General features: G+C 35.3%; 1 protein-coding gene across 1 annotated transcript in view; it reads left to right on the plus strand.

Moving 5' to 3' along the window:
• LOC139121679 (leucine-rich repeat serine/threonine-protein kinase 1-like) overlaps window positions 1-13285 on the plus strand; it is a 47989-nt gene that overhangs the window by 20426 nt on the left and 14278 nt on the right. The window contains exons 8-13 of the mRNA XM_070686761.1: window positions 4126-4298; window positions 4820-5118; window positions 5881-6126; window positions 6812-7025; window positions 7880-8020; window positions 8685-8855. Of these exons, the coding sequence (XP_070542862.1) occupies window positions 4126-4298; window positions 4820-5118; window positions 5881-6126; window positions 6812-7025; window positions 7880-8020; window positions 8685-8855 (1244 nt within the window). The remainder of the gene's footprint in view (window positions 1-4125; window positions 4299-4819; window positions 5119-5880; window positions 6127-6811; window positions 7026-7879; window positions 8021-8684; window positions 8856-13285) is intronic.

Genomic DNA, 13285 nt, shown 5'->3' on the forward strand with positions numbered 1-13285 from the left:
CCTCTTATTCAAAATGCCTCTTATTAAAAATGTAAGAGCTTTATTGCCAAACAAAACCAATTGATAGTCATTTTGTTATATAGCATTTAAAAAACATAATGTGAAATTTCAGAAAATTTGACCCAGCCGGAGTGGAGTTAAATTCTTTAAAAATTTTGTAATTGGGAGGAAAAAGAAGCCAAGAAATCGGATGATTTGCATACATTTGCATAAATTAACACTCCTTTATCATGCAACTTTCAACTGCTTTACAAGCTACATGTACAAGGTAAACCTAACCTTAAAAAGACATTTGCTGTAATTTTTAGCATTTGTTCAATGTTCATCGCTGTGTATCAGCATTTGTTTGTTATTCTATCACTACATAGAACACCCAATGCTGTATTTAGCAACATACCAGTGTGAACATAAATGACCATTGTTATTGTTGATAAATGAATTCTAGTCTGGACTTGATCCGAGATCTCTTTTCAACAAAAACAACTCTGACTGTTCACTGTATGGTTTGTGTTGACATGCTAAATACTGGACATTTCATGACGCTTCAGGGAGGAGAACAAGATACTGCAGTAGATGCATAAAACAAATTAAACCACTGTGAATATTACCGAATTTGGCAGATAAAGGAGTTTAACTAAACATGTTGAGTTTATCTGTCACCCAGGTAGCGTCTATGGTTCTCTTTTGTAGAGATCAGAAATTCTGGGCAAATATTGAATTGATGTTTTTTTCCTTGGCCCCCCCTAAAAGATTGTGGTATTTTTGTCGGCCCCCCCCCCCCTAAATTTTCTTGGGAAAAATGGGTGGCCCCCCTGAAAATCCTCCCCCCCCTGGAAGTAAATTCTGAACTGTCCCTAACTTAGCAATACAATTTTTTTGACAAAATGTCATGTGACCTCAATAACCTTTTATCTAAAATATATGTTTATGTCAATAAATAAGTAACCACAAGTGCTATGTCCTTTATATTTAGTAGGATGGGAGACCTTATGACAACACACGCTTTACCTCATTAATTATGCACATATCTAATTCTGGGCAAGCCAATAGAGCTGGAGGTCTGAATTTTGGCATATAGGGATTAATTAGCAATACAATTTTTTTTTTTCAAAATGTCACGTGACCTTGATGACCTTTGACCTTGATTATACATATATATGCATAACTCAGTAACCACAAGTTCTATACGCTTCAATTTTGATGGGATATTAGACCTTAAGATGTCACATCTTGTACCTCATTTATTATGCGCATATGTATTTCTTTGCTGGCCAATACAGCTAGAGATCTGATCTTTTTCCCGATTTAGAACCATAACTTAGACATGCCTCTTGTTATAAATTGGGAAAAATGACATAAACCTATGTGCCCATAGATCTGAACATATACACTCCAGTGATACTTCTCAATGACCACATTTCCCTGCCCCATCAAGACTAATACTCCTATTACAAGTGGGGACTATGTCATTCTCAATGACTTGTTTTGTGATACAATCCAATATGACCATCATTTCCGTCAGTGGTTTCCAAAGTCGTTAAGCAAGTGGGGACTATGTCATGTCTTAAATTGATATTTTCAAAAGCATTGTATGAGGATTTGATGTAGAATGGAGAGCAGGTTTGAATTTATGCACAGTTATGCAGATTGCCCTTTACCCACATTTTATTTGCATGAAAGGCAGTCTTGAAGAGATAGATAGAATTTGAAAAATTAATGTTGTTTTGTTGAACTGTTTTCTTGTTTTGTGCTCTAAGAATCAGAGATAAAGATTTGTTCATTTTCTTCCAACACATGTGAACTAGATCTTATTTTCTGCTCCAAAACGTTAATATTGCTCACATTCTCAGTTCTGTCAATAGTAATTGATACTACCAGCAAACATGATACTTAAATTACTAATAACTGTGGAACGCACAGAAATATTGTCCAGAAATTACACTGTTTGGAAAGACTTTATCTGAAACTTTGACTCTCTGTTTTAACTTTTTTACACTTTCACATGAACAAGCTGTTCACAAAAAAAGAGAAAACTAAAAATATTTTCTTAAATCAACGGAAAAGCTAATCAAATTTTATAATCACAATGTTAGATTCACAGGATGTGTGAAGTGTGTAGGTGTTTCCTATACAAACATTTTAGTTTTAATAGCAAAAAGAAAGTTTTTTACAGATTAACTTTTAGGAAATCTTTTCAAAGCAGTTCAAGGAAAATACAGTAACTGTTTTAATATCATAAGAATATTAAATATATGTGTATCTCACCATAGAGTCCCCTCTTCTGATGTTAATAACATTTGCAGAAGTCTTATTAACCCTTTGAGTACTGTAATTTTCCCTCCAGAATTTTTGTGCATCAGTTTTCCAATTTTTTGAAATTTTTCTGTAATTTTTGGATAGTTTTAGACCAAATGGACTTAACATTTTATTATCTACAGTTTTTGATCAAACTTTAGGGAAAATCTGAACCAAAAATTGTCTCAAATTGGAAAAAATTTTGTACATTATGCCGGTAAATGCAACAAATAGACTTTAGCACTCAAAGGGTTAATAAAGCAAACTGTTCTCCAAACGACATGTCAGATATGTCAAATGGAATTTATGTCAAATTTATTGTTTTTCAGGCAAAGAGGAAACTGTACGGTAGTTAAATCAATGCTATGTGGGTCAGTATGTAACTCATATCAAGCGTTATTTGTTACTTTTGCATTCGTCGCAATTTCCCTGAATTTTTTAGAAGAAACAAATTTTCTCGTCAAAACCAGAGATAGTGGTAGTTATAATGGTTGAATACCTGAGTCCTGTTTGCTTATCACATTCCTATATGTGACATGAAGTAGATTTTTATAAATATAGATATTTTCATAGGTCCACAAAACATTTCAGACCTGTGATAAGTGACAAGCTACTTTATGTACTCTGACCGTGATATTACATACTGAGTGTGATAGATAACCCTACGGTGACCCTATGAACTGGGAGAGGTGCCTTGTATGGTCAAAGATCAGTGTAGTTTGAAGTACATTGCATAAAGTGTCAGAATCTGTCACTTGTACCCAAATGGTTGCCATGATACAGATTTTATGACAACCAAAGAAAACAAATATCTGGACTTTATAGACATCTGTAATCAGAAATTCTAAAAAGTATGGAGTGTTTTCTTTTCATTGTGCAAAAGTAGAATAAAAATGTGCAATATGTTTCTTCAACAGATTTTGCTGTTATATAAATTGTAAATAATCATTATAAAATTTATGTGTATTAAACCCCCATTCATCATAACTGCAGCAATGTGCGATGATATCATATTTTTTAGTGTTTTGGTTATTTACCACAGTTTTCTGTGTCGTTTTATCCATGATGTCCAATACTCTTAATTCCTGCATACTTATGCAGTCAATATTGTAATTTTTGATTACCCTTCAGCTTTGGTATAATATATATGTTCTGGGTAAGGAAAACTGGTGTTCACTTGTATTAACCCTTTGAACTCCGACCCCATGGTAACCTATGATACAATGTTGAGATTAAGGTAGAATGCGCCTCAGGGACAGATATTCAGACTCTCAAACTTTTACAATTCTTTTCTGATATACCTCTTCTTCGGGCTCATTTTAAAGCTCTTGGTGTAAGAAAAAAATTTCACAGTCTCAGTTTTTCGAAAAATAGAAAGTTATATTTTTTCCCATAGAGTTAAGACAGGGATGGCGGCAATTTTGAATTTCAAATATTGGTAAATCTTGGGTAATTTGTTTCTCTAGTAGTACGGTACCCGCAATTTTTATTCCTGATTTTAAAAGAGAATGCTTTAAATATTCCTTGAGGAAAGTTTGCAAAAGTTTAAGTTTTTCACTTTCGAGGTGCATACTGATTAACAGGCAAAAGGAAAAGAAGGAACATTTTGATGATCGATTTGATGAGTAGAAATTTATTGTTATATCCATGCAAAGCATGGGATAGACTTAAAAAAAGACAGCAGTGCCTTATCATATATCCCTTGTCAAAACATGTACAAGGTCTACTCAAATATGATTTGCAGATGGACAGAAATACACTATTGTGATAAGGAGATAAAAATCACACATTATAATCAACAATTTTGTTCCTGATTGTTGCAACCAACAGATTCTTGCTATGAAGATGTTGAGTGGAACTGCCCAAAGTTGACTTTCCTTGACGTATCCCACAATTCCCTGAAAAGAATACCCAAAGGCATTCAATCAGCAACCAACCTCACCAAGTTGCTAGCCTCCAACAATAAACTCAAGAAAATTCCCGATCCCTGGAGCTGTCCACTGGTGAGTGAGGACTCCACTTTAAGCTTCAGCATCCAGCAAACAAGTGTGCTATCATTTTACCATGCATCATGTTCACTGCAGTAGGAGCTATTTTTGCATTAGAAAATGTTATTGGTAAAAGGTCTAAGCCGAAACATCCGTCCCATGTTTGCATTCTTTTCTTTTGCAAACCTAGTGAATATTTTCCCCGATGCAGAATGTTTGACAATCGCATACTTGTCAATATTCAGAACTACAAGGCCATGACTATACCCTCTGATGGTGAATTAGTTTTCTTATAATGATTACAATGAACATTTTTATTCGAATGTCTAACAAATTCCTTCTAATACCCAAATGTAATACTTCATGTAGATCCACAGAATGTGAGTAATGGCGTTTTCAGCACAAGATTCGTTAAGAATTTGAGTTGCTATACATTTTGTATTGCAACTATCTAGATAATTTATTCATCCAAATTCACATCTGTTAATTAGTTTAATGGTTGTCATGCAAGTCTTATTTTTCATCTCTATCTTTAGCGATATCTGGATGTAAGTTCTAATAAGATAAAAGAAGTTCCCAATGATATCGGAGTGCACTGGACAAAAACGATGGAGATGCTGAATTTAAGCAAGAACAATCTTCATGAAATTCCATGGGGCATTTGTCAACTGGGAAAACTTAGTGAATTAGTGCTTGCTTACAACAAAATTGAGAAGTTTCCTAGCCCGGACTATTGGCATTGCAGTATTGCCCTGAGCAAGTTGGATGTATCATTCAATAAGCTGACAAATGCTCGAGATCCAGAGGCTGATTGCACTACTCCAAGTCCTCCGAAGTGAGTAAAACACACAAATGTTCCAGTCTAGCAGTTGTGAAAGTTCAAATGCAGTGCATCTATGAAAAAAGTGATTGTCGTCCAAACAAAAGACCACATGTAAACTCTTATCTTTTTAAAGTGATTTCAGTTTTTGGAGAACTTTGTGGCTTAAATTCAATTTTGATTTTAGTTCTGATGAACTGATTTTGTAAGTGTGCTCTTCAATGTTGGATTGAATTTTGTATTCCCTATTTTGAGTGTCTCATTGTTCTTGGAGAGAAAAAAAGGGGGCTCAAAAGATAAGCTTGATAAAATTAAACTCGGTGAGAAAAGGCTGTATTGATGTTGTCGTTTAGTTCAAACTGATGTCAAATACTCTGTGAAAGAAACAGCTGATTTGATGGACAATGATGAATTGAGAAAACTAGAGGTAGTCAATGTATCTACATATATAAGACTACAATTATTAAAGATTGATTCATGCACAGAAAGTTCCAGATGAAAAAAGGGAATATCCACAATATCTATGTATTTATTTTAGTTTGATGACAACTTTTCATGACCACTAGGAAAATTTTCTGTGTCTTTGGTGACAAGTTCTTACCTTTTGATACAAGAGTGACATAATTGATAGTACATGATATGATATCGAGATCGTTATGTAAAAGTTGAATACAAGAATGTATGTGTCTTGTTCAGTAATTGCCACTCAGAAGGAAAGCTTTTACGGAGTTGATTAACATAAAATCTAAACTGTGTTTTTTAACATGCCTTTTGCAGCTCATCTACGTCACCTGAACACAAAGGAAAGAGGTTCACATTCCCTGGAAATTTCAGACGGGGCCGAACAAGCACCAGTGCTTTCCATGTTGATATTGAGAATGATGGAGACGAGACTAAACATATAATTTTTCCCAGTCAATTCTCCCATAGTTTAGATCAGCTCATGTTGAACAATAATAACCTGCAGTCAGTTCCGCCCACCATATGCACCATGGATGGTCTAACAACATTAGACCTCAGCTGGTGAGGATGTCTGCATATCTTCTGAATGTTTACTTTTCTCCCTTGTCAGCGGAATTCTATGATGCCAATCAGTGTAATGGTACAATTTGAATGAATGTTTTTATCTGTCAAAGCTCCATCAGCTGCAGCTTTGATATATTTTACTGGTGTTTTTGTTCTGTTCGTAAAACACGTATGCCTTCTCTACTCCCGAAATCATGTTAAAATGCTTCCAGTGTTAAGTTTGCAAACACACTGCTCATGTGTGTAATCAGTACTCAATTTTATTGTTGACAACTAAATTGTAGTCAGATCGTAATTCGTTCATCAACAATAACATTGCATATTGTATCTATGTATTTGGTTTGCATTGAAAATATCATGCTTGATCACTGTGTTTTTACCACCATCTATAAACAGTAATAGTTCTGTGCATTTCCAAGCAGATTTGTACACTTTCACCATAGTGCATTGACAGAACTTCTATTTGCCGGGGACAATGTCATCGAAAATGACTTGTTTTCAAAAGGAGCTAAACTAGGTGTGAAAGAGCTACAAAATTTACTTCACAACTTTTTCTTGTAATTTTTTACCACCCTGTTTCAAAGATGGAATCGTTTATCTCTTAGAGGTTGTTGAATTGCTGAGGGTAAACAGCATGCAGTTACATAGAAGCTAAACACAGCAATATCTCTGACACTTACAGTAACCCAGGTATCACCAGACTTCCAGAAGAGCTAGGCAAACTTCAGAGATGTTGGAACTTGCGCTTAGAGGGTTTGACAATATCAAATTTACCATCTGACTTACAACCCAATAATCCCAATGCCAGAGCGGCAGACATCTTGGCACACCTCAAAGCCCAACGTCGGAAATCAGAACCTTATTATCGGATGAAACTCATGGTTGTTGGACTCCAGGTATTACGTTTAAAAATTAAAAATCATGAACATATTTCTTTAAAAGTTCAAGTAAAAAAAATTGTGCTTTGAAGTTTACCAGTTCCAAAAATCACTGCATTCAAGTTGAATTGTTTCACATGAGGTAGCATCATGTGTGCTATGACCAGCTTGAAACTTTGTGCTTTATAATGAGTTGCAAATTTCAACAGACTTTTAGTTGAAGTTCAGTGTGAGAGTACTGTAATGGAATGGATTGTACAATCTAAATGAAGTGAACGAAATGAAAATTTTGTAAGATAGTTTCAAACCCAAGTTCATTGAGTATTGACTGTGTCAACTTTAAGTCAACCAGGCAGTCATAAACACCATTTTCCCTCAGAGAAAGATGATTGCCACACATACATTCTGGTGAGCCTTTAATGTTCTACAATCAGGTTTGCATGTAAACCCTGTAAAAGTAACTCAAATCAGTAAGAGTCTATGAGAAATAGTGAACAACATATTTACGTTGCATTGAGTAAATCACTTAGAATTTGGATGAATAAATGCCGCTTTTGATTTGAGCATATCAACAAGGAAATGACAGAAAAGAGTTAATTAAAACATGGTAACTTTTTCCTATTGTGACAAAACTACCAATGTGTGAAAATTAATACTTCCCATTTTGACCTAGGGATACAGTAGTTGCATGTAATATATATATATGAATAGTACTTCTCCTTGAAACCGAATCAGTTAATTTCGTTTAGTCATCTATTATTTCATAACGGATCCCTTAGCAGTGTGTCCTGGATTTGTGAAACACATTCCCTTAATTTTAAGGCTAACGTCTCGTTGAATTTGACAGTCAATAACATTAATTGTTTGTACAGAATCAAGGCAAAACCAGTCTACTGGCAGTATTGAGAGGGCTTCCTCTGCCCAGGAACGTAGTGACTAATGGTATTGTGATAGATGAGTGGCGGTTGCCGGACCAGAACAAAAGCAGCTCATTAGGGTTTCACAGAAATAAGGTATTGTATTGCTATATATATCATAGCCACTAGAATATGATTGGTTTACAGTGTCAACCTGCTGTGTTATGTTTTCATGATGAACTATCATGTTGATTTCCTGCAACTTTCCTGGAGTCAACAATACACCATTTGATATGTCAAATTTTGCTGTGTTAAGAATAGTCTTGCGTCAGTGGCCGGGCAGAGTGACCCAAGAGGTCGTTCTGGTCATGGAGTGTCAAATTACAGTAAATAATAGTTATGATCCGGAAGTTATGATGTGCTTAATGAATTTGACTAACAGAAAGCTTGTGAAATAGATCACAATTCTCCGAAATGTTTCTCTATTGTGTGAATTCAATTTTTCCAAGACTACATGAGTCAGAATTTCTATTTTTCTGGTTTTATTAGACAAGTTACACAATATTTTTGTGGTATTTTGGATGAGTGTAACCTTCTGAATATATATAGGTCAAGGACAAAAAATGAAAACTTTCTGAAAGGATTCATTGCAAGACCAGGCCAATAATATTTCTCAAAGGTCAGATATAGTCCCATTGTTGAGATTTGCTGGTAAAATGTAATGAACCTTCTGAATCTTTACTGAGTAAAATAAAAAAGCAGTAAGAATTGGATTATGATGTTGCCATTTAACCCTAATTTAATTTTTCATTGCTCCTAGAACCTTGGTCCTGAAGTGATCTTTTCAACCTGGGATTTGGCAGGCCAGTCGGAGTATTACATAACCCATCAATGCTTTCTGACAACCAATACTTTGTATCTAGCTGTATTTAATGTAAGCAAAGGAGAGGATGGCCTCAAAGACTTGGAACCATGGCTCTTGAACATTCAGGTTGGAATTGAGGCATTTTCGCTTCTTTCATATTTCTTGTTGGGACAGTGTTGTCACGGGAACTCCTTGAGAGTGCGTGGACTTTTTCTGTAATTTCTAAATCAAGGTTAGCAGCTTAAGTTGTCCTGATTGAAAATCAATATGGATAGCCAGGGTGTATATGTTTTCATGTATCTTTAACATTTTTATACTGTCATGTCGTAGTCATGAAACCCATTTTTCATCCACTGCAAGCTCACATTTGGTTTTACCAATGTGAGTTTATCGTATAGGCTGAAGTCGATGGCGTCTGTATGTATGTGTGTATGTATGTATGTATGTATGTATGTACAGTATGTCCGTCAACATCAAAAACACGCAAACCGCTGCATGTTTCAGCTTGGTATTTGGTGTGTGGATGCATCCTGGGCTATAGATGGGATTTTGTTCAAATGAAGTCTGCATTGCCAAAATTATGCAAATGAGCTTACAAAATGTGAAAATGGTAAGAATTTATAACTCAAGAACCGCTTTTTTGATTGCTTTGAAAATTTGTGTGCAAGTACCTTAGGTTAACCTTATACAGTTTTATGAATATTGTGAAGATATCCTTAATTTTGTATTTTTGCTGAATTTTTTTGTGATTTTTCTCATTTTCAGTAAAAATTCTTCTTCTCTGAAACCGCTGGCCCAATCGCTCTCAAATTTGGGTTGTCTCTTTGCAAGGGTGTTACTCTTCTAATTTGTTGAAATTATGACAAAATTGGGAAAATTACTATTTTTGTGCAATTTTGTCATTTTTGGTCAAAAAATCTTAGACAGTGTTTCCTTTTTAAAACCCCTGGACAGACAGCTTTCATATTTCGTACACAGACGTACAGAGATGACAATAGTTAGATATGTGGAAATTGTCCTGAAATATAAAAAATTGTATTTTTAAGACAATATTGTCATTTTGGTCAGAAAACTTTACCTCAACATTAATTGTTTGATAGCTTTGTAATTTGATATAAAGTCCCTTGTTTGATAGCTTTGTAATTTGGTATAAAGTCCCAAAAGATGTTATGAGATAAATTTTCTGCTCAAAGTGTTGGGAAACCCCAAAATTTGTATATTTTAGGTACTTTTCTCAGTTTGTGACCTTAAATGACCTATACTAACCCAGGATATGTTGTGAGACAATTTTGAAGGCTGTGAACATAATTTTGTCATATTTGGTATCAATTTGTAGGAAACTTTGATCCAGAAAACAAAGCTGAGGTGATTTTTATCACAACTGGAAGTTGTGATATAGAGGTAGTTTCAACCGGTGTTTGATGTCGTCCATTTCCGTAAACGACAAAAAGTCAAAAACTGCTGAACAGACTGCGTTGATATTTGATACTGATACATAGACTGGTTCCAAGGTTCCAATTCCGAAAAATGGAGCCAAACGGAGCGCCGGTTAGATAGTTTTGGGAAATTTCTAACCCCCCTTTTTATCTAATTGATTTTAGGGGTCTTTCATATATGTAGTTTTGGAATGTACACCAATCCTGCATTGTGGACTGTTTTATGAGTTGTTGAACAGAAATGAGGTTTTGATGAATGTTAGAAATATGCAGGATGGCTGATTCGAAGTATAAGAGATTTCTATGGTCTTTTGGGCATCAAAAGCATTAAAAAAAACATATTTCATAGTTTAGATTCTCACTTTTGAGATGACCCTAGGCATTTGTTAAGTAAACATCCTTGAGTCAATATACAGACTTTGACATTCCAGAGATTAAGTATCCACAACCTCACATGTTACAGTCTTTCACTACAATGGTATGGCCCAAACCCATTGTTATCAATGGAGAGTGTGGACCTGTCTACAGGAAATTGGGGTGAACAGGTTAGACAATGACGTTACAAGTTGTAGGTTAGTTATCAAGGTAGCACCAGCATAGAGTCCTGAGCATCTGTCCATGTGTTCTCACAGCAATTACAGGGAAAAAAATTATTTGAGAAGTTTCTCTCCTTTAAGTAGAAGTATATTACAATTTAAACCTGTCATGGATAGATTGCTCTCAAATGAATTGAAACACAGTAATTGCCCATTAGCAACAAATCTATAGCAAGATTTATGTAAAGTTCATGAACTTACACAAGGTATTAGACAAAAGATGACCATGACTTTGCTACTTTTCAACATTTATTTCAATCAGATTACCCCAGCTTAGTGTATAATTTTGTAATCTTAATTACTGTCAACTTAGCTTTACTAACTTATTCATACCTCATTATTCTTACACTACTGTTATACCTTATAACCACAAAATTTCAAGAGATGCATATATGATTGTCACTTAACAAACAATTTACAAATATGTCTTCTGCTTTTTCTCCATATACATATACATGTCTCTTTTCTCATGAAAATGAGCTTAAAATCGCAATGTGAAAAATAGTCTTTCAGCTATATGTTGCTCATTGACTTCGTGGTCTGTCTAATTCACAGTGAGTGTGGTTGTTGATAAATGCCGATAATACTAGGCGGTCATTATGTCCAAGCGCCATTGGCGGTATTTTTTAACATAATGACCATAGGTCATTATCACATCTGGAAGTTGTGATATAGGGTTAGCTTCAACCGGTGGTGGACAGTGTCCATTTTCCGTAAACGACAAAAAGTCAAAAACCGCTGAACAGACTGCATTGATATTTGGTAGAGATATTCAGACTAATTCCAAGGTTCCGATTCGGAAAAATGGAGCCAAACGGAGAAGCGGTTAGATAGTTTTGGGAAATTTCTAACCCCCCTTTAACTAATTGATTTAGGGGTCTTTCATATATGTAGTTTTGGAATGTACACCAATCCTGCATTGTGGACTATTTAATGAGTTATGGAACAGAAATGAGGTTTTGATGAATGTTACAAATATGCAGGATGGCTGATTCAAAGTATCAGAGATTTTCATGCGCTTTTGGTAATAAAATTGATAAAAACAACATATTTAATGTTTTAGATTTCTGTTATGACCCTTAACATTACAGACTTGATGACATAACTAGCTGCTGGACCTGTTTACTGGCGCATTGATTTAAAGACAAAGATCGTTTTATTTTGTAATAAGGACGTGTGATTTCGTAAAACATAGTCTATTAGCCTGGAAATGTGATTTTTGCAAATATTGCTTACCCCACTGATAAACAGTGTGGTTTGAAAATGGCTGGAATTCGCTACTTCGGGAGTTTGTTTTCTGTGTGCATTTACTGACAAACTCCAAACCCGCAGCACCTACCCATTCAGTATTTCATGTACAGGTGTACCCAGAGATAGAGTAGTTTCACAATGTGCCAGTTGTGATCAAGTGCCATTGGCGCTATTTTTTTCATTTTGGACCAATTTTTGCAACTTTTCTATGTAAGACATACAAGAACTGATGAGAAATTTGGATCCAGGATAATTCCAGATGTTGTAATCACCGCCCAAAGTGAAAGGCATTTCACTATCTGTAACTACCTTAAGTGCTGTTTACATTAGAATGATAACGCTCATGGCATGGATTAAAAAATCTCCAAGGTTGTAAATGTACTTCCTGTCATTTGGTCTTATGTAATACCAAGGGGTGGAACATTTGATATGCAGGAGGGGGTAGGGTTTAGAAGATCAATGATGTAGCATTACTTTTTTAGGGGAGAACCATTTGATTTCTGGGGGGGGTATGGAGGAAAAGGGTATGGAAGCAAATTTTTTTTTTCCTGTCAGAGTGACAGCAATTTTTTTTTTCTACTGTCAGACCTGCATCAATTTTTTTTTTTCAAATGGAGTAGCAGTGCAATTTTTTTTTTTATTGGTCATCAAGTTTGTAATGCGTTGTAAAGGGAGCCGTCATTATTTACGGCCTGAAACTCCGAAATTTCGAGTGACCCCCCCCCCCCCCACCAACCATGATGAATTTGAGTAACCTCCCTCTCTAACTCTGAAATTTTGACTGATCCCCCACTTAGAAAAGTTTAATACCAATACATGTAATTGTAAAATTTTACAAAATACAGCAACAGTAAATACCTTTCAAATCCTGATGTACCCTGCTAGACTATCATCAGTTATCTCATGATGGTTCAAAAAAGGTGAACACATCAAAATGAAATTCAAAGTCACGATAAAATAAAGATATAAAAGATCACGCAGTATCTAATTAGTATATTGTATATTGTTTAATTTGGATGGATATTATGACAGGGTTTTCACTAGGATATCTGACCGGGCAGAATTTGAAAGTACAGGGGGAGAACATGAGAGAGGCTTAGGGGGAAAGTGTCACAGGGGCTTTCCCATTCTTGGATGGAAATTTTTAAGATATTGATGTGTGCAATGGTGCAGTCTGGTGCAATCTGAGAGGTGTTTTTTAATTTTTTTAACTAAGTGAAACTGTCAGAATACCCCAAGGGGAGAGCACGAGAGGGGGGTTCCCCCTCTCGTA

The sequence above is a fragment of the Ptychodera flava genome, chromosome 21 (assembly GCF_041260155.1).
Source record: "Ptychodera flava strain L36383 chromosome 21, AS_Pfla_20210202, whole genome shotgun sequence".
Lineage (NCBI taxonomy): Eukaryota > Metazoa > Hemichordata > Enteropneusta > Ptychoderidae > Ptychodera > Ptychodera flava.